This window comes from Lepidochelys kempii, chromosome 22 (genome assembly GCF_965140285.1).
Source record: "Lepidochelys kempii isolate rLepKem1 chromosome 22, rLepKem1.hap1, whole genome shotgun sequence".
Lineage (NCBI taxonomy): Eukaryota > Metazoa > Chordata > Testudines > Cheloniidae > Lepidochelys > Lepidochelys kempii.
Genome location: NC_136401.1, coordinates 15585702 through 15611049, shown reverse-complemented (window position 1 = coordinate 15611049; position 25348 = coordinate 15585702). Strand labels below are relative to the sequence as shown.

The 25348-nt window shown below is 46.3% G+C and overlaps 1 protein-coding gene and 1 long non-coding RNA gene across 6 annotated transcripts in view; one reads left to right on the top strand and one right to left on the bottom strand.

The window, feature by feature from the left end:
- The window catches only part of GRIK4 (glutamate ionotropic receptor kainate type subunit 4), a 305217-nt gene that overhangs the window by 275962 nt on the left and 3907 nt on the right, over positions 1–25348 (top strand). The window contains exons 13-20 of one of the 5 annotated variants that reach the window (XM_073321250.1): positions 5364–5477; positions 13373–13482; positions 15916–16089; positions 16326–16491; positions 18725–18950; positions 20427–20555; positions 23981–24099; positions 24739–24984. In XM_073321250.1, the coding sequence (XP_073177351.1) occupies positions 5364–5477; positions 13373–13482; positions 15916–16089; positions 16326–16491; positions 18725–18950; positions 20427–20555; positions 23981–24099; positions 24739–24984 (1284 nt within the window). Of the gene's footprint in view, positions 1–5363; positions 5478–6610; positions 7031–13372; positions 13483–15915; positions 16090–16325; positions 16492–17170; positions 18681–18724; positions 18951–20426; positions 20556–23980; positions 24100–24738; positions 25193–25348 lie in introns of those variants that run through there. The other 4 variants (XM_073321247.2, XM_073321252.2, XR_013634901.1 and 1 more) reach the window with 4 other exon arrangements.
- Positions 8121–25348, bottom strand: part of LOC140901776 (uncharacterized) — a 33989-nt gene continuing 16761 nt past the window's right edge. The window contains exon 3 of the long non-coding RNA XR_013634902.1: positions 8121–10851. This is a non-coding gene — a long non-coding RNA (uncharacterized LOC140901776). The remainder of the gene's footprint in view (positions 10852–25348) is intronic.

Sequence of the window (25348 nt, the reverse complement as noted above, 5' to 3'; positions counted from 1 at the left end):
TGGCGTTGGGAGACACGGGGAAGGACCATGTACACAGAAGCTCTGCAACCAGAGAAGGGATTAAGAAAACTGACCTGTTGATTGATGTGGGACAAGAGCATTCTTAGTGCTATTCTGGTTAGCACCTCAGATACACTCTTTGGCGATCTCCTATTTGGTCTATCTTAGGCTTCCTCGAATGATAGAATTTCTTAGATACCATGGCATGCAGATCAATAGATCCAATCTTTTGTATTCTGGTGGTATTTATATAACACCAGTTAATCGAGTATCTAGACACCATGCCAGGTTATGACGATAGATATCTTTTTAAAATACCTTAGGTGGAAAGCTGGATAGATAGAAATTCCCCCTGACCTGTGACTAATTCCAGCCTAAACTTAATAAGCATCATCTATAGCTGCATACAGTCACAAAATTTGGCACCAGTTACTCCAATAAATCTTATGTGCCCAGAATGTGACATGAGGTGTAATTAGTCCTGCCACGTGTGCAGGGGACTGGACTATATAATCTCTCGAGGTCCCTTCCAGTTCTATGATTCTGTCACCTCCTCGACCCATGCACTCTGCTAACTCATGGGTAGATTTTCCTGCTCTGCTAGCCTTTTTCCCCCTTTCTTCCTGCAGCTAATAAAGCAGAGCTCCAATAAACCAATATTTTGCTTTTGCTGTTGCTGCTTCTCCTGTATTTTATAGCCCTTTAGCCCAGAGACTTTGAATGGAGGAAGGTTGTGTTGTTGTTGGTTTTTTTTGCCCTCTTCTGCCAGAAGATGATTAATCCAGTTATTCTTAAGAAAATCCTGCAACAGCGGCAGGTTCAGGCAGCATGCAGAGGGAAGCACACATACAAATTTGCCATCTCACAGTGCATTTACAACTAGGGCACGGATCTGGAGAAATAAGTCGCACATTTTATCAGGCCTTCAAGACTTTATAGTGCATTGACTGCCTTGCAAACCTTGTGAAACTCAGGGATGCCAAACACAAGCTGTTTTTTCCCCCCACCTGCATGACTGGGACAGCTCCCTCTTACCCTGCAAATAACAGAAACATATTTGAGAGAAGAGTGCAGACCTTTTTTTTTTTTTTTTAAAAAAGCAATTGAAGCCATTAAAGAGAGCTATAATAATAATAATCATATTTAAAATTAAAATCACTTAGCTGCATTAGAAGATTATTAAATCTGGATGGATTTTTTTAAAATCTAATTTGCTTTATCCCATTGATGGCATTTAAGTGTATTACAACCTTGTGAGAATGTGTATTGTGTTGCCCTCTAGTGGTTGGCCCACATAGAGGATAGCAGCCTGCTTCTGCTGCCAGCTGATGGAGAGATTCCTTTAACCCCAGGTCTGGGCTGCAGTGCTGACAGTTCAAATTCTGCTGATGGTCTCTAATGGGGGATTATTTCATTTGCTTGTTTTAATTTCACTTATCTTAAATAATAAATCTAAGATAACTATTTTCACACTTGGTTTATCACGGATTTCATTTTCTAACTCTTCTAGCTAGCAGTTTCCTACACTGTTTCAGTACAAAGGGAGAAAAAGATTTGTTTTTTATAGTTGATTGTTGTTGTTCATTTATTTCATGCAAACATTTCTGTTCATATTAGACCAAATATATTTGCAGGCAGCAGTAGTAGGCTGTTGTCTCCTATGCATCTCACAAGCCAGAGAGCCTAACTGCGCTGCAATTCACTGGGGTTCCCAAGCCACAAAACAGCTATGGAACCGCTCCACAGGTGCGACTACAGTATTGAGGTTGCAGTAGCTAGTGTTCACTAATGGATCGGCGTTAGATTCTGCACAGGGCTTCAGCTGCTTGCCTATGGGGTCAGGAAGGAAATAGACCCTCTCCTTGCATTCTGGACTTGTTTTATTTTCTCCTTCCTCTGAAGCACCAGAGATGGCCTTGGCTGGAGATAGGACACTGGAGAGAGTGGGTCTGGTGTTCTGAGGCTGAACAGAAATTGTTTCTCTGGTGCTTGGCTGGTGGTTCTTACTGATTGCCATTTTCAGGGTGAGGAAGGAAATTTTCCCTAATCAGATTGAAAGGGACCTGGGCGGGGGGAGGGAGGTCTATTTTTCCTTTTTGTGTGTGTGTTTTTCTGCCTTCCTCTGCAACATAGGGCATAGGTTGCTTGCTAGGATGATCTGCACATATTTCAATTCCCTGCCGTTCCAGGGGCTTTGGGCATTGATGTACCTTGGTCCCTCCTGTTCTCAGCCTGTGGCACACAATAGTCTCTGAGGGCTGTTATACTTTAGTCTAATCCAAGTGATTGGGCTCAGTACAGGAGTAACTGGGTGGGGCATGTGAACGTGCAGGAAGTCAGACAAAATGATCTGCTGTTCCCTTCTGGTTTTCGGTTCTCTGCTTCTCCCCCATGCTGCCCCGCTCCACCCCAAAGCCTCCTCGCAGAATTATGGCGCATGCCACATAGGAGGTGTGTGCCCCCTTTTATGGCCTCCCCAAATCCTGCCCCATGTAGCAGAACAGCCCTGGTTTCCCTGCATCTGGGGATCACCACACACCTGTGCTGGGGTAAAGGTGGGCGGGGAAGCTGGCTTTGCCCCGTTAAGGTATATAAAGCCTCTTCCAAAAAATAAATACATTGGGGGCGGGGGTAGGTTCATCATGTCCCTCACTTCACTTTAAGCTTTGGGAGTTCCGGGCTGGGGGAAGGTGCAGTAGGGACAGCTGTGGGAGCACAGAACAGAGCCAGTGTGGGAGCAGTAAGGAAAACTGCCCCGTGCTGACCCAGCCAGGGTTTTGGTGGTTTTGGTGACATGGCCACCAGTGTCTCTTCAACCTGCCACTTGACCCTTGTATTGAACTTGGCAAACTCTCTTCTCTTGGCCTGACGGGTGCTGGATAAAGGAAAGAGCTGTTTCCTCCAAGAACAATAGTGCTCTTTAAAGGGCCCTATCCTGCTCCCCCTGAAGTCAGTTGATTTCAGTGGGTGTAGAATCAAGCCCATCACCCTTCCTTTGGGGTTTGCAGAGATTGAAAAATGATAAAGATCTTTTTTGAAGGAAAAAAACAAACAAACAAACAAAACCCTGAAATAAACTTCATTCTACAAGGAGCAAGTTTCAGGGGTTTTCATGGAAATCTTCGGTTTCAAAAGTGTTTTGAAAATGTTCATTTTTTTTTATATTTCCTTTTCTCTTTCTCTGCCTTCCCTTTCATCCTCCCCTCCACTTTTTTCCTTTTTTTCCTTCATTTTGCCCATGAAAAAGAGGGGCAGGGAAGAGAGAAAAACAAAAGGATTTGGTTCAAAAACAATGTCAGGAAAAAAAAAGTTGGCAAGTTTCCCCCTCCCCCCCCCAGGCTGTTTTTTTATTAAGAATATTTTTGTCACCAAAATATTTCACCAGTGCTATTTGGGGTTCCTTTCTTGCTGATGATCTCTTTTTGTTTCTGCCCAAGAGGAGAACTGCTTGGAAAGACTAAATGAAATGTTTCATGGGGATGTATTGGTTTCAGCAGAGAGGGATCGATTGACTCACTCACTCTCTATTGCCTGATGGTTAGCTCACTGACTTGGGATAGGGGAACGTGAGGTTCAAATCCCTGCTCTGTTTGATTCAGAGAGATCTGTGATAAAAAACCCTGCTCTGATTCAGGCAGAGCTGTGTCTCAAAGTTGTCTCTCCCACATCACCGGCCAGCACCCTAACCACTAGACCATAGTCTCACACCTTTGCAAATTAAAAAGCTCAGGTTTTGCGCTGTAAATGGACATTGAGTCCCAATTCTGTTTTTTGCAAAAATGTTCAAAAGCTTTCTGCTTTGTTCCACTGCGGAAACCTTAAAAATTGCTGCTGGATGGAAAGGGTCAGCTGGAGCCAAGAATATAAAAAGGATTTACTAGAGCTGTTTTGTGACTTCTATCCAAACTGCCATCTGTCTCTCAGATGTTCACAATCCACATCAGTGTCATTGTCATCAAGTCCTTCATCTCAGTGTCATTTTCCTCTTTCACATGATCTGTCATCCTGCTCCTCGTCCCAATGCAAAGCTTGCATTCAAATACCTCTTCTGATCGTTGGGAGAGTTTGGAGATGGTGCCAAACTCTTGTGATTTTATCAGGAGTCTTAGGAGTTTGTTTAAAAAGCTCCGTCTCGTGGAGTCAAGTGATTACACAAGACACTCAGCTTTCATTTGTTTTAAAAAGTACGTTTCTAGCCCGCAGGGTTGCGGTGGACAAACTCTTGAAAAATGTGACTTGAGCCACCACCTAAAAGTTCAAAAACCTAGAAGGTCAATGCAAAGAGACTATTATTTTTAATCTCATGATTTTTAAGCCAATCTCATGTTTTGTTTTGTTTCGTTTTTCGTGCCTGACTCGTGATTTTTGAACTCTTGGGGTTGGCAACGCTGCAGACTTTGTGGCTTGGGAGGCATCTCTAATGATCTTGTTTAAACTGTGAGCTCCCTCCTGTGGCACTCTGTAAGTAACAAGAATCCTATTTGGAGAGGGAAGGACATGCCTTGTAGGGTGGGGCTTGTATCCTCTTCAAACCGTTACCACACTCAGTGCTTCTACGGCTGTTTTCATCCAAGGATCCCAAAGTGGCCTGGGTATGTAGCTGGAATGATGCACAACAGACCAGCTTAGTGTCTCATGGAAGGACATCCCTATGGTGTCTGACCTCATGGTTGACCATGGAGAAGATGGAGTGATAACACTGAGCAAGACCTCAGAGCTCTGAATGTGAATGACCATTAAAGAGGAAAATATGCTCACAGGCAGCAGGGGGGAATTGTGAGAACAGCCAAGGACCTCCATGGTCTATAGAGCCAAGGAGGAGAGTAGTATTTTGCAGATGGATAAATTGAGGCTGAGGTAAGAGAGTCTCAGAACTCCCCGGGTCCCCACTTACTATGGTCAGGAAGAGGGAGAAAGCCTGGGAGGTGAGTGTCCCAGAGCTCCGATCTTTGAAAAGGGACAACTGGTCTTTGTTCTGAGCTTGGCCTAAGGTTTGGTGAGGCTGGGAGAGCACTGACTGTTCCTGGACAACAACACACTCTGCAGTGACATGGGGTGAAATTTACCCCTTGCAGATTCCCTGCATAAGGCCTAGGCTCTGCCTGAGTGGGGCCTAGGCCTTACCCAAAGTCCTCTGCTCAAGGTGAAGTTACACTCAGGAGGGAAATGGCAGAACTCTCATTGACTTCAACAGGGCCAGGATTTCCCCCATAGTGAATAGGTTGGTGTCCTTGGCTACGGGTTTTGTGGGGACGAGTCCTTCGGAGCTGGGGATCCTTCTGCCAGGGGTGTGGTTTCTCTGCCCCCTTGGGTCCAGCCTTTGGGGCAGGCTGTTGATCTTCTCTGCATTCCTTCCTCTTTAGAAAGCCGATTTGGCAGTGGCTGGCCTGACAATCACGGCTGAACGGGAGAAGGTGATTGATTTCTCTAAACCTTTCATGACTTTGGGAATTAGCATTCTCTACCGAGTTCATATGGTAAGAGACCTATTTTATAACCGTGTATGTCATAGTTATTTGCATGCAACCGCACGTAGTTATAGGGGAATAATGAATGACTCAGACAAATATTTTGGTTTCTTATTTAAACGCAAATGTGCTGGACCCCCAACCCCACCCACCTCTCCTGTCTCGTCTCCCCCCCACACCCTGTTTCAGCTTCATGGGTTCAGTGTGGAGACACTGCCATTCAGACTCCCAGTGCCAAATCCCACTGGTTCCAGGGGGAGCTCAGCGCACAGAGAACTGCATGATCTGCCCCCACCTGACTCAAAGGGTATGTCTACACTGCAGTAACCCACTCCCCCTCCAGCACCGAGGCTTGGCGCCTGGGTCGGCCGACTCGGGCTCAAGGGGCTCAGGCTGCAGGGCTAAAAATAGCAGGGTAGAAGTTTGGAGACCGGGCTGTAAGACCCATCCCCCTTGTGGGGTTTTGGAGCCCGGGTTCCAATCTGAGCTTGAATGTCTACCTGCAATTGTTCACCCCACGAGCCTGAGTCAGCTGCCCCAGCCCAGCTGCCGCCATAGTGCGGCTCTTTTACTGCAGTGTGGGTGTGCCCTACAAGGCTGAGCCAAAGCCCATGAAGTCAGTGGAAAGGCTCCCATTTGGTTCTGCAGGCTCTGGAGCAGGGTTTGAATGCAGCAGGTGCCCTATCGTTACAAACATTGCAGCTTATTGCTATCCAGCTATGCTATTTTCTGGCGTCCTTTCACGGTGTTTTGGAAGACAAGCAGGATTGAGCCTGTGTAGTATTTGGATGGGAGGCCTGTGGAGTTGGCTTATCTAAAGTATAAAGTGGTGCTATAAACCAGGGGCTTGACCCTGTCACCCTTACTCACTTGTGGAGTAAAATTGTATTTTACTTCGCAAGCAGTCCCATGGATTTCAGTGAAACTACTCATAGCGTAAGGTTTAGCTCAATATGAGTCTGTGTGACCGAATCTGGCCCTCAGTAGAGGAATACCTAGGATGTCAGAGGAGGCATTAGTGATTCAGATGGCTCTATGTCTGTACTGATCCAATGCCCCAAGGAACAGTGTTGCTGGGTAGGGCTGTGTTTTGGACAAGATGCAAAATAATATTACTTTGTATCATGCTTTTTCATCCTTAGATCTCAAAGCCCTTTATAAATATGGGCAGATATTATTGCCATATGATAGCCGGGAAACTAAGGCACAGCCAAGTGAAGTGACTTGTAGGACAGGCAGCAAGTCAGCAGCGGAACTAGGAACAGAACCCCATGGAACAGAGCTCCAACTTTTGCCAGTTATCGCCTATGTGACCCACCTGAAGTCAGTAGAGCTTCCCAGGGGTAACCAAGGACAGACTGTGGCACTAAGGTTGTTTATAACGAGATGCTGTAATATACCCAGTTGGTGTTTTGATATGTGCTTTGTATGGCTCCGTAGGCAATAAGAAAATGGTCTTGATTACCCATCAGCTGAACAACAACAACAAGATAAAACAATTAAAGCCTCTTCTATCCTCCCCCCACCCTGTCTCAATACACAAGGCTGTTAAAGATGCAGCATCTGACACCAATGTAAACAAACTTGCACATACATATCTGTGTGCCGGGTTGTCTCCTGCCAAGAACAAACAAGTAATTAAAATCTAGTTAAAATTCCATTTCCTCTGGTACGTGCAGAATGAAGGATCAATGAGTTAACTGATCAAACAGGATCAGACCCTTTCATGCTCTCCAAGATCAAATGTGTGTAAATATTCCTGCCTTGCAATGCATGCTTTCTGCAACTCCCACCCCCCTTGTCCCCAGCTTCTTCTATGTCCTAGATGTGTTTCTGAGAATTTCAACCTGCTTGGGTTCTGGTGGGGTTTTTTTTTTTCTTTTCTCTCTTTCTCTTTCTCACAGACGTTTAAAGGGAGGGGAACTGAGTGATGAGCATGCTCTGCTTCTGACTTACTCTGTGACCTTGGGCAACTTCCGTCACCCCAAACACAAGTCTTACTTACCTGTCATGCAGGGAAGTGGTGAGGATAGTAGTACAGGGCTTTGGAGAGTTAACACACCCTCTAAGGGTGTGGCATTAACTGTTGCTGCCCCTGAATCTAGACAAACATTTGAAACAGCTGCAGGTCTAAAAAGTGTTTTGCCAGTATTGTTATGCCATGGGTCTGTTACTCAGGGCTAAATCCTCAGCTACCTCATCAAGCATCAGTGCATAGGAATTGCCACGCTGAATCAGACCAGTTGTCTGTCTCCAACAGCAAGGTGCAAGGCATCCTGTAGAAACGCCACTCAGTGGATCCTGAACCACTGAGGCTGCAGTAATTCCTGTGCCCCAGCTGCCTGGGGGCAGTGGTGAGCAATCACTGGTGGATCTGTTTAGCAGCAGATCCCACCCGCATAACTCTTCCCGCACTCGTGATCCTCCCAAACCCTGCTGTGCAGGGAGCACCCCGAATCCCTGAGGTGGATTCCGTAGCTGCAGATGCCACAAACCATCTCCACTGCAGCACCACTGCTCAAGCCGCAGCAGAATCACCCCAGGTGCCCTGCATTAGGTCTCTCTCCCGCCCCCTTGGAGTGGGTTGGGTTTCCCACTGTGCAGGAAGGTAGTGCATAGGAGCAGTGTGGCAATTAACGAATTAAACCAGTAAATATTTATTTAGCAGAGGAAGGCATGATAGCTTATCCTTGAGGCTTTCCTTCAAGGATTCAGTTTGCAGAGCAGACGAAGGCAACTCCAGATCCCCATCTGCTCTTCTCTTTTCCCGTTCCCCGCACATGGAGAACTGCAGCTGACGTATGTTAATCCATGGCTCCGATCAGACGTTTCCTAACAAATAACTACAAATAAATTTCCTGCCGAGGAGTCGTTGCCACGTCTCAGTTTCCCCCACCCACAGCTTAGTGACATTGTATTTTATTTTCTGTTTAACTTCAGTTCCAAATCCTTTCTCCCCCGCCCCCATCCAACCACCGTGCTGTGTGTCTTTCCTATCACACATAACCAAATATGGCAGCTTTAAATGGGGCTGTCATTTTTCTCAGTTTCAGTTGTTGTGATATAATCGAGTGTGGATTTCTGACACGGGGACTCTAATGGACTTTCTGACCCACGGGCTGCTGAGAGAGATTCTCCCCCACCCCCCGATCTTTGTCCAGCCAAGGGGATACTGTGGAGAGAAGCAGAGAATGAACATGAGCTCTAGACAATGGATGAGGAAGGGGGCTGTTTTCTGTAGGCATCCAGGGGCAGTAGAGCAGGATAGTATTATTTGTCTTACAATAACACGTGCTGAGATCACGGTCCCATTGTGCTGGGTGTTGCACAGACACATGGTGAGTCCTTGCCTCCAAAGACTTACAATCTAAACAGACAGGACAGACAAAGGGTGGGAAGGGAAATGATGTGCCCAAGGTCACACAGCAGGTCAACGGAAGATGTTAGCCATGGTACTTAATGCCATACTGGAAGGTGCTCAGATACCATGGCAATGAAAGTGGTAGAAGAACCTCTTTAGAAGAGTGGAGGCAGGATTAGAACCCAAATCTTCTGATTTTCAATCTGCTGTTCTACCCATTGGGCCACTCTGCCTCTTCAGGTCAATTTCTTTACTTTTCCACCAGTGGCGGATTTAGAATTAGTGGGGCCCTGTAAGCATCTTCATTTTTGGGGGCTCCCCTGGGAACCCAGCCAAGAAAAAGAACATTCTCTCTTATCCTCCCCCTCCCCCGTTTTTCATTCTTTTTTTCATCCTCCTCCTCCATCCGCCTCTTCACCCTCCTCCTTGCAGGGAAGGGGGCAGCGGGTCTCCGTGCGCTGCCAAGGGCAGGGGCAGCATGCAGAGCCACCTCCCCCCACCAGGGGTGCACAAAGATGTGCCAGCAGCCAGCCGCTTCCGGGAGCGGCGTGGGGCCACTGGCCACGGCATGCAGGCAGCCTGCCTGAGCCCTGCTGTGCCGCCGGCTGGGACACAGGGGCAGGTTGTCAAATATTTGTCCTGCATTTTGGGGGGGCCCCGTGCCACCGCACAGTTTGTTTCCTGGTAAATCTGCTCCTCTTTCCCACTGCAGGGACAAATGCACGGACGATGGTGCAGGGAGGTAATCACTGCACTCCTTGGCCCCGGGGGGGGGGGAATCATTCCAAGGGATGGTACTACCCCTGCTTTCCTTGGTGTGCTGTGCCACTGGGAGCTTTAGTTTATCGTCAGGACTACATGAGAACTGCACCAGCAGCAGCGGGTGAAGGGGTGCGGTCAGCACGTCCTGTAGCTGTCCTGGCTGCATCCACTACCCTTGTGGTCTGTGCCCCTCCTGCATTCTCGGTGCAGTGGAAGTTGTGACCATTTCAGCGCAACCTCACGGCCCTCGTGCACTGAATCTGGCGCCAGCTGTGGACGTGGCCTGTACGTACAGGCTTTCTGCTGATTCGCGGTGTCACTCCAGTGCTGTTCTTTGCTCCAGGTCCCACAGACCAACTGGTGGGGAAATGAAGCATGAATACGCAGCGTGGCTCGGGCCAGCACAACGTGCAGTGTTATCGACTCTGCTCACCTAGTAACGAGTACAGCTGTGCAAAACACAGCAGGCTGGGCTCCAGGGGTGCATGTGTAACCCACTGGAGAGTGTGTTACAGGTCCCCTCTTGATGGCTGATCCACAGACTAGGTCAGTCAGCTACAGCCCCAGCTGGGGAGCACTGACTCCCACGACAGCTCATGCTTTTAGCTCTACAGCTCCCCAGTGTAACAACAACTGTCCCAAGTGCAAACATTTTGGCTTTCACCTGGCATAGAGACCAAGCGGCTGGGCTGGCTTATAAAGCAACAAGGTACAAGAAAGAGAATTTATGATTCCTCACCACGTTGGTGAAAGAAAGGACCAAAAAATATCCCAAAGAAAAACGCACGCAAAGGTGTCACTATTAATAGCTATAAACATCATCAAGAATGTGGCCCACAATAACTTAATAGCCAGCTCTGAACCAGAGCTTCCTTATAGCTAAGCTTCCCTTTTCCAGAGGTGTTGGCTGCTTATTTCAGTCCAGGGTTTTGTGCCTTGGGCTAACTTTTGAGTCCCCTTTACAGGAACTTGCTGCACCTGTGCTTCCTGCAGGGTTTGCCCAAGCTGGCTCTTCCAATGAGCAATAGCAGCATCCAGCAGCCATCAGTAGCTTTTGCACAGGAGTATATGTGTAAGCCACTGGTCAGCATATTAGACATCTCCCCACTTTTCCTGTTTCAGAGATGTGAATCTGTTACATCCCTGAGTGCCTGGTTCTCGAGTCAGTCTCTAACAGCTTGAGCTAATATATTCCGTTCTAGAGGTCCCCAGTTCATTTCCAAGTGTCGGCTGTCACACATTCGTCTCCCTCCTTGTTTTCTAGAAAAGATATAAAGACAGACAGAATATTACAATGGGTAATGAAAGGAAGAGAGAGGAACAAAAGATGAATGTAGTCTGTTTCACGGTTCATTCCTTTCCCCATTCACTTGTACATTTGAATCTGGGGTTTTTGATTTGGTCCATCTTGACTTCAATTTGGGCCTTGGTTTGTTTTATAAGGCTCTTGAGACATTATGATAGACCTTGTTGGAAATGGGATTTTTGAACACCACCCAAAACTAGAGCAAATTAAGCAAAGGGGGCTTTTTCGCTGAAAAATTGGTGTTATTTTTTAGCAAAATCCGAATTGGTTTTGAATTCCCAAAGTTCAAAAATCTATGAAAATCCATTTTTGCTTCAAATTAGGCATAGTTCATTGCGAAACTGGCCTCTGCAGGACAATTTCCCTTAACAGTCACTGACATTTCTCGGCCTGGGAAAAAATATATTGTGGCTATATTTCTAGGGGAATTTTTTGGGGAAAAATTAATTGCTTTGGGTTTAAAGACAGCTAAAAAATCGGAAATCTGATTTGTGAGGGAAGCCGGTTTCATAGGGGCGGTAGTGGTTAGGTGTTGTTTATTGTTGTTGTTACTTTATGTAGTGCTACACCTGGGCATAGTAAGCCAGTGGACTAAGGGGGAAATGAAGTGGCTGTCTGCTGAAGATGACTCCCATGTAAAGCAAACAATCCTGCAATTCAACAGCTGCCTCACTGGAAGTTCTTTTTCTCTGGGACACACTGGGAGATGACTGCTCAAGTGAGCTGGATTGAGCAAATGCCAGTATATGCTTGTGAGAGGCATCAGAGTGAGATACCAATAAGGAAGGTACAGAGAACTCAGCTGAGATGTAATAGAAGGATCCATATACCAAGTCTCAATGTCCGTCTCTCAGAGTCTGGAAACGATGCAGAGAGGGTGGGGAAAAGGACATTTCTAGTCTCACTTTAATATAAGAAGATCTAAGTCTCAGCTGGCTTCAAGATTACAAGTGCTTTAGGAAATCATACACTAGGATGTTTGGTGATCATGTGGGTGACTTAGCCATCTATGCAGAAGTTGTAGATTCCCATGAGCGACAGGGTCAAATCCTAACTGGGTCAACTCAGCCCTTCATCCCTCCATAGTGGATCACTGAGTTGCATGCTTTTTGCTGTGTGGGTCTTTCTGCTGAGACCTTAAAATCAAGTAGCTTGATTTGCACAAATGCTGAGCACCCACAATGCCCACGCAGGTGTCAGGGGCCCTAAATCTCTGAATAGCACGTCACAAGATGCTTTCTTCTTTGCATGGGTATTAAGGAACCTATGGAGCTTATTCTGAAAGAGCAAGTCTTTACGCCAGTGTCTTTTGCCTCATTTTTTACTCCTCCCCATGGGTAAGCAGCGTGCAGTGGTGCTAATGGTTTGTAGCCCTCTCCATTTCAGAGGTGCTGTATCTGTGTAGTTTGGAGAGGAGTAAGAAGAATTCTCAGCAAAACGGGACATGCTCAACATTTGAGATTCATCCCAATTAGAAAACTTCACAAAATTTCACCATTTTTTCTGCTCAAAAATTAAGGTATTTTGAGAGAAAAAAGGCCTGTTTTTTCCAGCAGAGGAGTGTCTGTTTTCAAACAAAGGCGGCTTTGCAGAGAAAACACATGAAATTCAGACATGGTTCCTGAGATAAAGTAACTATTTTACTGAACTTTGCAGAAAAGGAACATTTCAACGGCTGCAGAAACAACATTGCAAATATTTCTTTTTCATGTGAAACTTTATGCAAACATTTTCTCCACTTCTCACTCTAATGGGATCTGATGCTCTTTTAATCACCTACAAATGCTCCCATTTACCACTACCTGGCTGCTAGGTAGATTATTTGCATAAGTAATGATTGCAGAATCAGGGAATCGTACTTTTGAGATCCTTCAGGTTCACTATAGAAATGTAAGATAAAGATATTGGGTCAACTACCTCACTGGTGTATCTCCGGTGAGGTCAATGGAGTTATGCCAGCAGTGATTTTGACCCATAGGGATATAAACCTTCATGCTTCGAGGTGTATGCCAACCTCTAACAAATGGGGGTCAGGAAGGAACTGTCTCTAAGGGTAGGTTATACCATTACTGCAGGGTTTATTTCACTTTCATCTGAAGCAGCATGTTCTGGCCACTGTCTGAGACAGGATGCTGGCCTAAGTGGAGCCCTGGTCTGATCTGGTCTGATGATTTCCATGTACCTATATTCCTATTATATATCAAAGTGAAGGGGTAAAGAAGAGGGCCATACTGGGAAATGTATGTTGGCTGGTGAGCTGCTGCGGAGCTTAATGCCTTGTTCCTTTTGCCCTCTGTTCCACCTGTATCTCCTCCAAATCATTTGCTGATCCCTTCTCTTGTTTGCCTGCATTAATCCTGCGTTGCTCCTGTGATTTCACTGCCAGGTCTATGTATTTCATTGTGTTATGTTGCAGAATGGACTTTTTGATTTAAAAAACAAAAACCTGCTGGACTCTTTTTGTCTCCATCTTAGGGGCGCAAACCCGGCTACTTCTCTTTCCTGGACCCCTTTTCTCCTGGTGTCTGGCTCTTCATGTTACTTGCCTACCTGGCTGTCAGCTGTGTCCTCTTCCTGGTTGCTCGGTACTGTTACTTTTATTGCAGTTCCTTTCCCATCCTCATGGTGCCACCTAGTGTCAGAATTTGAGAACTCCATGGGGGGATGTGGTGCGGGGAGGGGTTAGGTTGTGCCGGGGGGTCCCTGCTTCGGGCAAAAGTTTGGGAGCAACAGGAATGGGGATTGGGTGTCATATCATCCACCACCACCATCTGTCTGTCTTTGCTGTTCAGACGCATGCCCGAACACATGCCACTGATGCAAATGGCAGCCCTGTGACTCCCACTGAGAAGTACTGGCATGTCGCAGTAAGACTGGGGCAGTAGCAGATCAGTCAGATTCGCATGTGTTTGGCTGCACTGGCATCAGCCAATGCCAGAGGCAGCCTTAAAGCCTGGAAGGGGGAGGTCTGAGATGAGGTCTCATGCAGCACAAACAGGCAGAGCCTTGCTCTGTTTGCATGCTAAATTCAGCACAGAGAAGCCCAGCTGAGCGCTTTCAATGGGAACCGTGAAGGCCAGCAGATCCGGCCAGATGGCAGGATGCAGAGATTGTCCTCAGAAAACAAATTCACAAGTGTTCCCAGGATCTATGCTGGTTTCTCCTACCCTGTCAAGGCCCTGACTGGACAGAGATTGGAAACAGCATTAGCATCTTTCTGGAGACTCACAGTTTAAGCACTGGTCTTGCTGGACAGGTGTCAACTCAGGTTACCTGTGGCCAGGGGTAATCATATTACTGAAGGCTCCTCTCCAGTTGTGGAGGCGGGGACCGTGCTACAATGCTGTTTTCCCCTGACCTAGTAATAACATGGTTCTTTTGGGAGCCTAGATGGGCTCCTCAAATGTTCTCTATGTCCTGGCAGTGTGCTAAAGACATGCCCAAGGGCACTGTTTGAGGGCATGGCTAATACCCAACCCTCATTACAAAATGGAACTTTGTAGTCACTGCGTCCCCTGGCCTGGCTGGAGTTGTAAGATTGACAGGGCTTTAATGGTTTTCAAAATCATGTTACAGCTTCAATAACACAGCTCTGTAAACCACTTAACAATGCAGTCAGGCACTACGTGCACTGACATTTGGAGCCAAGGTAGCTGTCTGTACATGTTTTAAACATGATTCTTTAGAATGGTGCTTACATGATTTCTGATCTTAGTGGAGGCAGGTTCTTAGAAAATACTCTCCCAACATGCTCAGGAGTTTGTAGCTCCCTGCAGGGCCTTTCGGCCCTTGTGATGGGCAGAAAAGCTTCTCTCGGGACAGCATTTCGCTGTCAAACATCCAAAGAGAGGAAACGCCACCTCTCTGGAGTCACAACAAGGCACAGTGAGATCCAGAAGCAATAATACGTACCGTAGTTTGGCTAATGTCAGTGTGAGCCAGTGGAGTCCCCACCCAGTTCCCAACACAAGCTGCAATCATAGCATCGAAAAATCAACCATCTGGGGTCTGGTTTTATTAATAACAACACCACATGCACCCCAACTCCAGCCTTCTCCCCTGGTTTGGCTGCTCCTATGGTTCCTCCCCATCTGCCTCAGCTCCTAGATCCCTCTCCCAGAGGGCTGCTCCCAATTCTGGGTGGAGTGTAGGGAAGCACACCACCCCTAACAATCATTAATCTGCAGATCCGTCTAGAGTCGCAAACCCCTGCTTAACGGCTGAGTCAGCCAGAGAATCCAGCCACCTTATTACACTGACAAAGTTTTCACCACTTCCCTCTTGCAGCAAACCTGTCTGTCCATTGCTTGGGCCCCTGTGCATGCCTCAGTTAGGAGGAGGAGGAATGCTCACTCAGAAAAGAGTTTCACTGCAGGAACAAGACACCCTCCAGCCTGACAACTCTTGTGTGCCCGGGCCCCATTTCTAAGGATGCTGGCTGTGGGAGCAAGCCAGCCACAAGAGGATTTCTCCTCCTACCGGGAAAAAGGGCATGAAAAAGAGACGCGGGCCTGGGGGGTGAGAAGGAGAAGGAAAGAGATGCAGAAGTTGAGGATGGGGAATGAGAGCCACTTGGCTGATTCACAGGCAAGGCGCTCAGATAACTCCTCACCTGTGATGCCAGTGAGTTCTGTCCCGCCCTAGCACCAATTCCACATGGGAAGCAAAGTAAGTGCTACTCTGGAGATATGAGCTACAGTCATTTCAATGACACTCCACAGCCAGGTTGACCTAGTAATCGCTATCCTTTCTACAGTGTGTTCCATGTGGATTTCAGCTCCACCCCTGTGAGCTAATCAGAGCACATGGCACTTTCTAAACACCAGGCTCCAACTTTGTGTTTGAACTCTGCAATGATCCCCTTGATGCCTGTTGCCAGCAAAGAGTTTCCTACTTAGAAATTCTGCCTCCTGTTTAGGGGACGAGTTAGAGCCTCGTCACTTTTCTTTCCCCCCTTCTGTATATGGTGTTTCCTGTAACATGAACGTATTTGGCCCGGTTGTTTCTTGTCACTGTAGACTGACACCGTACGAGTGGTACAGCCCCCACCCCTGCTCACAAGGGAGGTGCAATCTCCTAGTCAACCAGTACTCTCTCGGCAACAGCCTGTGGTTTCCAGTCGGGGGTTTCATGCAGCAAGGATCTACTATTGCCCCTCGAGCTGTGTCCACACGGTGCGTCAGTGGAGTCTGGTAAGGAAACATGCCCGTCAGAACTGTAAACAGCCTGGGAGCTTTAGGGTAAAACACCATGGTATCGTTTTCACAGGGGGTTTCACATGTTGGCCAACAGCCGATGAGGCTCGGATAGTAGGAGCTCCAGATTGGGACAATCCTGCAGTTAACAGGAATTCTGTTAAGAAGATTGAGATCAGATTGAATCCCAGAGGGAATCTCAGTTCACCTTTTCTTCATCCTCCCTTTCCCAGGTGGGCATTCACCTTGATCATCATCTCCTCCTACACAGCCAACCTGGCAGCCTTTCTGACTGTGCAGCGGATGGATGTTCCCATAGAATCAGTGGATGACCTGGCTGACCAGACAGCTATTGAGTACGGCACCATTCATGGAGGCTCCAGCATGACCTTTTTCCAGGTGAATCCCATTCTCTTGCTATGAGGGAGTGGAGTATCGCTCTGTTAGAATCAGATGTTTCCCAGGTAACACACCTTGTCCTGTCTTCGGTGTGTCCCATTTTAGTCTCCGGTTTGGGGGGGAAATTTTAGGAGAGCCCAGACCAAATGGCATTCATAGCAGTTTGAGCCCATTTCATAGTCACTGATACCATAATGAGATTATTTATTTGATCCGATTTGTGTGCACGGTGCCTTAGACGTGTACGAAATCAAGGTTCCTTGCCCATTATACTGATAACATAGCAAGAAATATGAGTAGATTGAGATTAGGATGGGAAGAGGGGAATCTGAGCTTGTGAGGGTTATTTACAAAGAAATTTCTGTTTTTTCTTGGTTGTATTTTCAGTGGGCCAAATTCTCAACTCCTTAACTCAGATTGTATCCTCAGCCTAACCTCCCGCTGAGTGACAGACTAAATCTAAGGGGAGTTGTCCTCAGGGTTGGGCACAAAGGCCCAGATCCTATTTTTGAGGAGCTGGGCCAAGTTGCTCAGAGACAAGAGGTGGGACCAGATTGTGCTGGAGCTGAGATAAGTGAGGGAAGGCTAAGAGGTGGAATTTGAAGGAGGCATTTCCTAGCACAGCAATGGAAACAAGCCTTGGAAGCTGGATGGCTAGATTCATGGGATCTCTTTTCAGGACAGCCAGGCAAATGCCTTGCTTCTCGTACTCAGAAGATCAGTTTGTGCACAGAACACCAGAGAGTGGGTAGTAAAGTTGTTCGTAGCCATATGCTGTACCCACTTGATACTACCATCCCTGACAGCTAAGTATTCTGAGCCAATTTTTCATAAGTGTCTATGCATTGTTAGGCGGCCCTACCTTCTGCACATACAAGACTCAGTGTGTATAAGCACATAGGTGTTGGCCAACCCTGATTAGCTCAAGAAGACCTCTGTGTGCTGGTGCAAATCAGGGTTGGTGCCTGTGTTAGAGTTTGCTCACATGCAAGTCAGGCACATGCAAAGGTTTCAACACCATTTAGCCCATCATAGACTTCCATATATCTCTGCATTTCCCTGTTCTGTCCAGAATGGGAATGAATGAGTTAATCTTTTGCACAGTGCTTTGAACACACAAAGAAGATATACGAGGATTATTTATTTATTAAATGCTGAATTACCAAGGGGCGAGCGCTTTTCTCGCTTTATTTTCTGTTTGAATTGAAGCAGGAAGCCCTGAAAATCTCATGAGTGAGTCTGATCTTTCCAGCTCAATTTTGCAGACCCAAGAGGTTTGACAAAGGGACGCTTAAGCAGAATTCTGTGTCTAACACTAATTGAACAGAGCATGAGTGAATATGCATTTACTTAGTCCTGCTCTCTTCAGGGACACTGCAAGTTATAAATCGTGGGCTTGAGTCTCCATTGCACCTTGCATAGTCATTTATACTGTGTAAACTGAGTAAAAAGTAAATCAGAATGTGGCATTTATACCCCCATTTTGCAAACACTTTGCATTGGCGTAAGTGATTGCACAAGATGCAGGGCAACAGAACCCCCCTTATATTAAATAATAATAATTAAACATAAAAACTTAGAAATACTAAATCGGAGTATATTTTAACTGCAATTTAATTTCATTATCTATGCTGCTGGTCTAATGTTTGCCCTTCACTCAGCTCAGGAAGTGGAGATTAGCTTAGTCAGTTTCCCTTTTGTTTCAAACACAAAACCCTAGATTCCAAAAGCCGTAAACTTTGAGGGAAATTCAGATTGGATGTTAATACTGGTCCCAATATGGGGCCTGATCCAAAGCCCATTGAAGTCAATGGGCTGCACCAAAACCCCAGATCCAAACATCTTCAGAATCCAAGAAAGTTTGGGTCCAAACTTTGTGGCCTAAAGTTTTTGGGCCTTTACGCTTTTTCATGCTCATGCACTAACTCAGTGCTGCAACATTTGGGTTGCAATTGCTGCATGGGAATTTAGGTTGATTTAAAAGCAAACCAGCCAAACAAAAATATTTCCCACTGGACTGTTTTTCAGATGTCATTGTGAAAACATATTTTTCATGTTTTATAATTTTTAAAAATGTTTTTAAGCTGAAAGCCTAAGGGAATTGGGCATCTGGCCCCCTTAAGGTCCTTGAAAAAAATCTCAGCTTTCTACTTCAATATGCTTTTTAATTTGGGACCTAACCTATCAGATGGGGTCCCCTGCAACAGCTCTTCTTTCTTCCTCTTTCTTGCAGAATTCCCGTTACCAGACGTACCAGCGGATGTGGAATTACATGTACTCCAAGCAGCCAAGTGTGTTCGTGAAGAGCACGGAGGAAGGGATCGCGAGGGTGCTGAATTCCAACTACGCTTTCCTGCTGGAGTCCACCATGAACGAGTATTACCGTCAGCGCAATTGCAACCTCACGCAGGTCGGGGGCCTTCTGGACACCAAGGGCTACGGGATTGGCATGCCAGTCGGTAGGCGGTGAAGAAAAATTATAGCTATTCTCAGCTCTCTGCAGAGGATTGGAGCATTTGAAAGGCTGAAACGGCTCTAGGAGCAATGTCACTTTTCACAGATGTGCCATGTGTCACGTTTATTTCAAAGAGACACCATCCAGAGGAAAAATCAAATGTATTTTAATTGTTCATCTGCATCCCTTTAGATTATATAAAATGAAAGATTTTTAAAATATGCCATTATTTTTGCCGCATTTGTGCTCGTTGTTTGCTGTTTTGCCCTTCACTCAGCACAAAAAGTGAGACTAGATGTGTTAGTTTCACTTCCTGCTTCTAGCTCCAGTGCACAGGTGTAAAATAACAGTGCTGAGAACTCCAGGGATTTTATCACAAGTCTGGTGTTTTCCTTGGAGCCTCAGCTTCTGGATTCAGGTTATTAACAGACAATCTCAGCTTTCATGTTTTGGAAAATGAAAATGTTGTTAGCCCTCGTGGTTAAAGAGAAAAGCCTGAATTGTGAAGCTTAAAGGCTCCAACTCCAGCTGACAAATAAAAAAGACCCCAAATTTGTTATCTGTAAATATCTCTTGATTCTTAGGCCAGTCTCATGATTTGGGGGGAGGAGATGCCTGCTTCGTGACTTTTGAATACTTGGGGTTAGCAACATTGAAATAGTATCATTAATAGCTTCCTTTCTGGTTCTCATACACATTGCTATTGTCTTTGGATTGGTGCTATTGTAGAGGAAGGTTTAAATCCTAGAATAACTGTGTATTTTAACATTTCTATTAGGTTTTGTTAAAGAAAAAAACCCCTTTCATTTACTAAATCTAAATTACAGGCTTAAACTAGCTGGCTGCGTCCTGTGAAGCAGTAAAATTGCAGTGGATAAAGCACATGCTGCTCGTTTTGACACTGGTGGAATTTCACTGAAGTTACTCTGAATTTACCCTGTTGTACAGCGTAATCTGTCTGAGGGTCTGTCTTCTAGATCTCTGATAGTGAAGAGTACAGAGAGAGCTTGTGGCTGGGGGCTTGACCCTGGCTTCCAGTGAGCGTTTGGGTTTGCCTGGTGGTGAGATTAATTGCTGCTATAGACAGAGAGCGGTTTCTATTCTTGTCCTCCACAAGGGAATTGAAGTGGATGATTCAGGGGAATGGGAATGAGATGTGCAGTTGCCCATTTGAATCCTGCCCCGCATGGCAGCAACCAAAAGTTTTTCCCTTTTGCTGGCTGTGTGGCGGCCTGTGGGAGACACCTTTGAGCCCCACGTGGTCCACAGGGAACAAATCATTGCCCACAGATGGCACTGATTTGTTGGCGGTTTCAACGGTGAGGACTGAATGGGCCATCAGGACTGAACTCCCCTCTATCTGCTTGGAAGGGGGGTTCTCTCCAGTTCGGGCACATTGACAGGGCAGCATGTGTGGTGTGGTGTGGGGAGAGGAGCTGCCTGAACTATATCTTAACTCCCCTCCCCATGGGTGTTGCAGGCTCCATATTCCGAGATGAATTCGACCTGGCCATTCTCCAGCTGCAAGAGAACAACCGCCTGGAAATCTTGAAGCGAAAGTGGTGGGAAGGGGGCAAGTGCCCCAAAGAGGAAGACCACAGAGCCAAAGGTAAACCCTGATTCTCAGAGACGCAGGTGCCTCCTGCATGGTACAGAGTCTATTAATAAGGCTGTACAGCGGTCACATTATCATAGATGCTGGCAGAATGAGCTCACGCACCATTCATGAACGATACCAGCCGGAGGTTTGGTTTGGTTTTGCAATTATTCTGACCTGAGATTTCTTCCTTAACAATGCAAGGAGAAAACCAAACAGCTCTGCTGAGCCTCATGCTGTGTGTTTTTGCCTGGGGCAAAGATAGTAGCAACAACCAAATGACAAATCTTGGAGGCATATGGAGGGTAAATTAGCTTCTAATGAATGTTCTCAGCATTACATGGGGAAATAGATGGCTGAAAGGATTGTATCCAAAACCTGGACTCCTTTAAAAGAAAATGGAATATCATCACAGAACCTTGGGTTAATGGGTTAATCTAAAGCTCCTTTAGGACAGGAAAAGGGGAATGGGGACTTTATTAATAAGGCTTTAAAATGGAAGAGCAAGTCCTTCTGGGTAAAGCGACGTAAATTGCCATAAAAGCCATGGCCTTAGGCTGAAGTCCCAGCGTTAGGAACAGTTGCCAGCTTAAAGCAATCGCTACATTTTTGGCAGTTGCTCTAATTTAAGCAAGCAAATTTATTTTTTTCTGCGAGGCTAAAAGGTTCCCTGGCTGAGAGAACAGCCTTTTGACCCTTACAAGCCCGGAGACGAAGAGCCAAGCAAGCTTCTGATTGCCATTTCGTTTTCATGGCACATCTGATGTGAGGGGGTTTTTCCAGTTTATAAGCCAGACTGTATGGACGACACATGGGCTTTCTCCGGCATGGAAACTTCCTCTGTATGCTGCTTTGCTATCAGGAAACACTGCGGTGTACTTCAGATCACAGGGAAGAATGCTGGTTGCTGGGAGTTACAGATGTGATCTGAGCCCCAACATCTGGAATTAGATTCCAAATTCCTTGGGTCTGGGTTTTTAGGTCAGCCCCTTATCTTTCCCAGCGGAAGGATGATCCAGTGAGCACTAACCTGGGACATGGGAGACATGGGTTCAAGTTCCTGTTCCACTACAGATTTCCTCTGTGATCTTGGACAAGTCACTTTGTCTGTCTCTCAGTTCCCCTTCTCTGCAACAAGGATAACAGTACTTCCTAACTCACAGCAGATTATGGGGTTCAATACATTAAAGAGTATGAGATGCTCTCATCCTACAGTAATGGGCATCAGAGAAATGCTACAGAGAGAGTCTCTTGAAGCCATTTGGAAAATGTGCGCCCTGCCTTGCATTCCACGCCCACCCAAAGCATAGGGATATTTGGCGGTAGGGTTTCTATTCACACCTGTTAAACCCCCAAAGTTTTAGGGGAAGGAAGCGTGGGGAGCAGAGGGGATGTCTAGATACGCTGCTCCTGGTTTGGCCTGTTCTGTTTTATTGCAAGTGGCCTTCAATTGTGAGCAAAACAGACCTCAGCACAAGTAGCTCAAATTCTCTATAGGTCTCTCTTAAAATCACACAATAATTCCTATTTCTAGCCATTCGGCACCAGTTCCAGGCCCCTCTCACTGGGAGTATTGGATTACAGGAGAGTCTCTGAGTGCCTTGTTGGACAGAAATACCCAGTGACTTGTGAGAGCGCTAATTGCTTTATCTTGACATCCCAATGCATAACCGAGCTTCAAAGGGATGAAAATCAACTGATAAATTATTAAAGGCATTACCTTCCAGGGAGGGGATGGGCACTCAGCAAGCTCTAGAGAGAGCAAACTCCAGACAGACCCTGAAGGGCAAAATCAGAAAAACGGGCCAGTTCTGATGTAGGCGGAGCAGGGGGACTGGGAGCCAGGACTCCTGGGTTCTGTTCCTGGCTTTGCCACTGACTCACTGCATGGCTTCAGGCAAGTCACTTCCCTGTTCTGTGCCTCAGTTTCCCCATTTGTGGAACTGGGATGGTCATAATCAGCTTGAAAGAGTTGCATGTAGGTAATGAAAAGTGCTTGGGAGGATTATTGCTTTAAATGAAAACCCAACTATATTCTAACCCTTCTTTGGAGGAAGGCTGAGCCAGGCCTGTGGGTGAGGGTGGGGAGGAAGCCTCTGAGCTGGGCATGGGGATGAGTGGGAGAGGGGAGTCTGAGCTGATATTGGGCAGTGTTTATGGGAGGCCGAGGCAGGGTCTGGGTCGTGAGTTTGGGGGGATGGGAGGTGGGTTTGAGCTGGGCCTGGGCTGTGACTATGGGATTTTATGCCCTGTAATCGCTGTCTTAGCGGAAGCATATCTCCCTGCAAAGGTCTGATTTACTGGGTGACGAGAGCCCTAGAGGGTTGCCAAAAGAATGATGGAGAACGGGGGAGAAATGTCACTCTGTGAGTTTTAAAACAAAGCAGATCAGCAATTTACAAGGATTGGGGGGAGGTTTTATGTCGAAAAGCCACGCAGAGATTAGGTCAGTAAATCACGGATTCTCTCGCTTTGATTTAATGTTACAGAGGGGGAGGAAGATTTTACAGGTGTCCTGGTTGACTAATAGCCACATACAGTCCCCTCAGTACAAGGTGCCGCATGCTTCATTGTCATCAATTCAATCAACAGTCCAGTCCACCCGTGACCCTAGAACAACAAGTAGTGGTGAAAGAAGTCATTTCTGGGACTCTGCATGCTGAGCTAAGGGCCCAGCTCCCTGAAATTTATCTGGGGCATAGTCTTAGTGACGAGGCCACTGGAGAGGGACTGAGGGGTTCTGGTTCCACCAGTGACCTAATGTGTGACCTTGACTAAATCATTTCTCCTTGTGCTTCTGTTTCTCCTTTTGCCTGCCTTGTCTATTTAGATTCTAAGCTGTTTGGGGCAGGGACTGCCTCTTACTGTCACCTAACACACTGCGGCCCTGATCTCAGTTGCGTCCTCCAGATGTAAATAGTAATCATTTTCTATCAGCATTATTGCATGTGAATGAAGGAATTGCTCTTGGTCCTGCCCTCTCCTAATGTTCTGATTTCCATCTCTTCCTTCTCTTTGCTTTGTCAATGATGCTTTCTCATGTCCATTTACTGACTTCATAGTGACAACCGCTGAGTAAATAATTTGTAGGACATAATTTATCTGATTGATCTTTCTTCCTTTTCCTGCTTTGTTTATCTGCAAACCACTTTACACTTCTCTCAGAGGTATTTGTTGTTTGAAATTATTTGCTAAATCATACTTCCTAGGAAGAATTCTTCGATCGCAAGCAGATCATTGCAAGTAATTTGGTATTTACAATTCAAGCTGTGCTAGTTAATTTTGATTGAACAGCAAAGGGCCCATTGTACTGTTTTTGTTCCCTGGGTGGATGAGCTCAAAGATAATTAGAAGAGTCAAGATTTCTATGTGGTTCCGAACACAACATTTGTTGTCTCTTCCTCTCCAGTTTATTTTTTTCCTTTGCTTTATTTCAGGTCTGGGAATGGAGAATATTGGTGGAATCTTTGTGGTTCTCATATGTGGCTTAATTGTAGCCATTTTTATGGCAATGCTGGAATTTTTGTGGAGCCTACGACACTCTGAACAGACAGAGGTAGGCTCAGGACTGTCACTGATGTTGCAGGAAGTATGCACATTAATGTTTGTGAGGTCCTCAAGTACTGCAGTGAGGAGCACCATAGAGAAGCCTATAAAAAAGTGGGATGGGTCTGGAATAGATGAGGGTCGTGGGTCTAGGTATGAATGTTGCAGGCAGTGAGACCTAAAACACAAGAGAATTCCAGGTACAGAGCATGTAAAATTTCCAGTGCACTCAGCCAGGTCTAGAACTTACAAACATCTTATGTGTAGTTAGTAAGATGTAGATTATCTGCAAATTCTATTTGCAGTTGTTGGGGGTCTGGAACATATGGAAATTCCATGTGCAGTTGGTGGGATTTAGAACACATGAATTTCTGTCTAGAACGGATAAGGATCCCTGACATGAACTTGAGGCTCTAGAACATGTGAGGGCCTCTGATGTTGATATTGGGGTCCAGAATCAGTGGGAATTCCAGTTAGTGGAATCTAGAACAGGTGGCAGTGCTAAATGCCGATTATGAGAACAGGTGAAGATCCCAAGCACTAGTTTTGGCATCCAGAACAGTTGAGCATCAGGATTCAGAATTGGTACAGACGTTGAGATCTGAGCAGTATCTTGGAAATTGACCTCTTGCTTGTGTGTGCCTTCCAGGTGTCTGTCTGCCAGGAGATGGTGACAGAGCTGCGCAGTATCATCCTCTGCAAAGACAGTTTGCACCCTCGGCGAAGGCGAGGGGGGATGATACGGACTCGGCCCATTATTGCTGAGGAACGCCGACCCTGCAGTACAACCACTCTCAGCAACGGGAAACTATGCGGCGGTGGTGAGCCAGACCCACTGGCGCAAAGACTTGCACAAGAAGCCGCTCTGGTGGCCCGAGGCTGCACGCACATTCGGGTATGCCCAGAGTGTCGGAGGTTCCAGGGCCTCCGGGCGCGGCCAGCTCCAGGTTCGCTTGCACAAAGCGAAGAGAGCTTGGAATGGGAGAAAGCCACCAACAGCAGCGAACCCGAGTAGAGTGGGGCAGGGGTGGGCAAAGAAACTCATGTTCCATTTTACAGAACATGGACTTGTACAATGTTAGACTTGTTTTTAAATTAAAAGCAGTTATCCAGCTCCGCAAGAACAAGACAAACCTTCAGGCTGAGAACCAGAACCAGCCAGAGATTTTTGATACCTCTCCTATCTAAGAGGACATTCATCCCACTTGGATTCTGAACCACTAGGTGGAAGATTCTCTGGTTGGCCAGTCTCCAGCAGC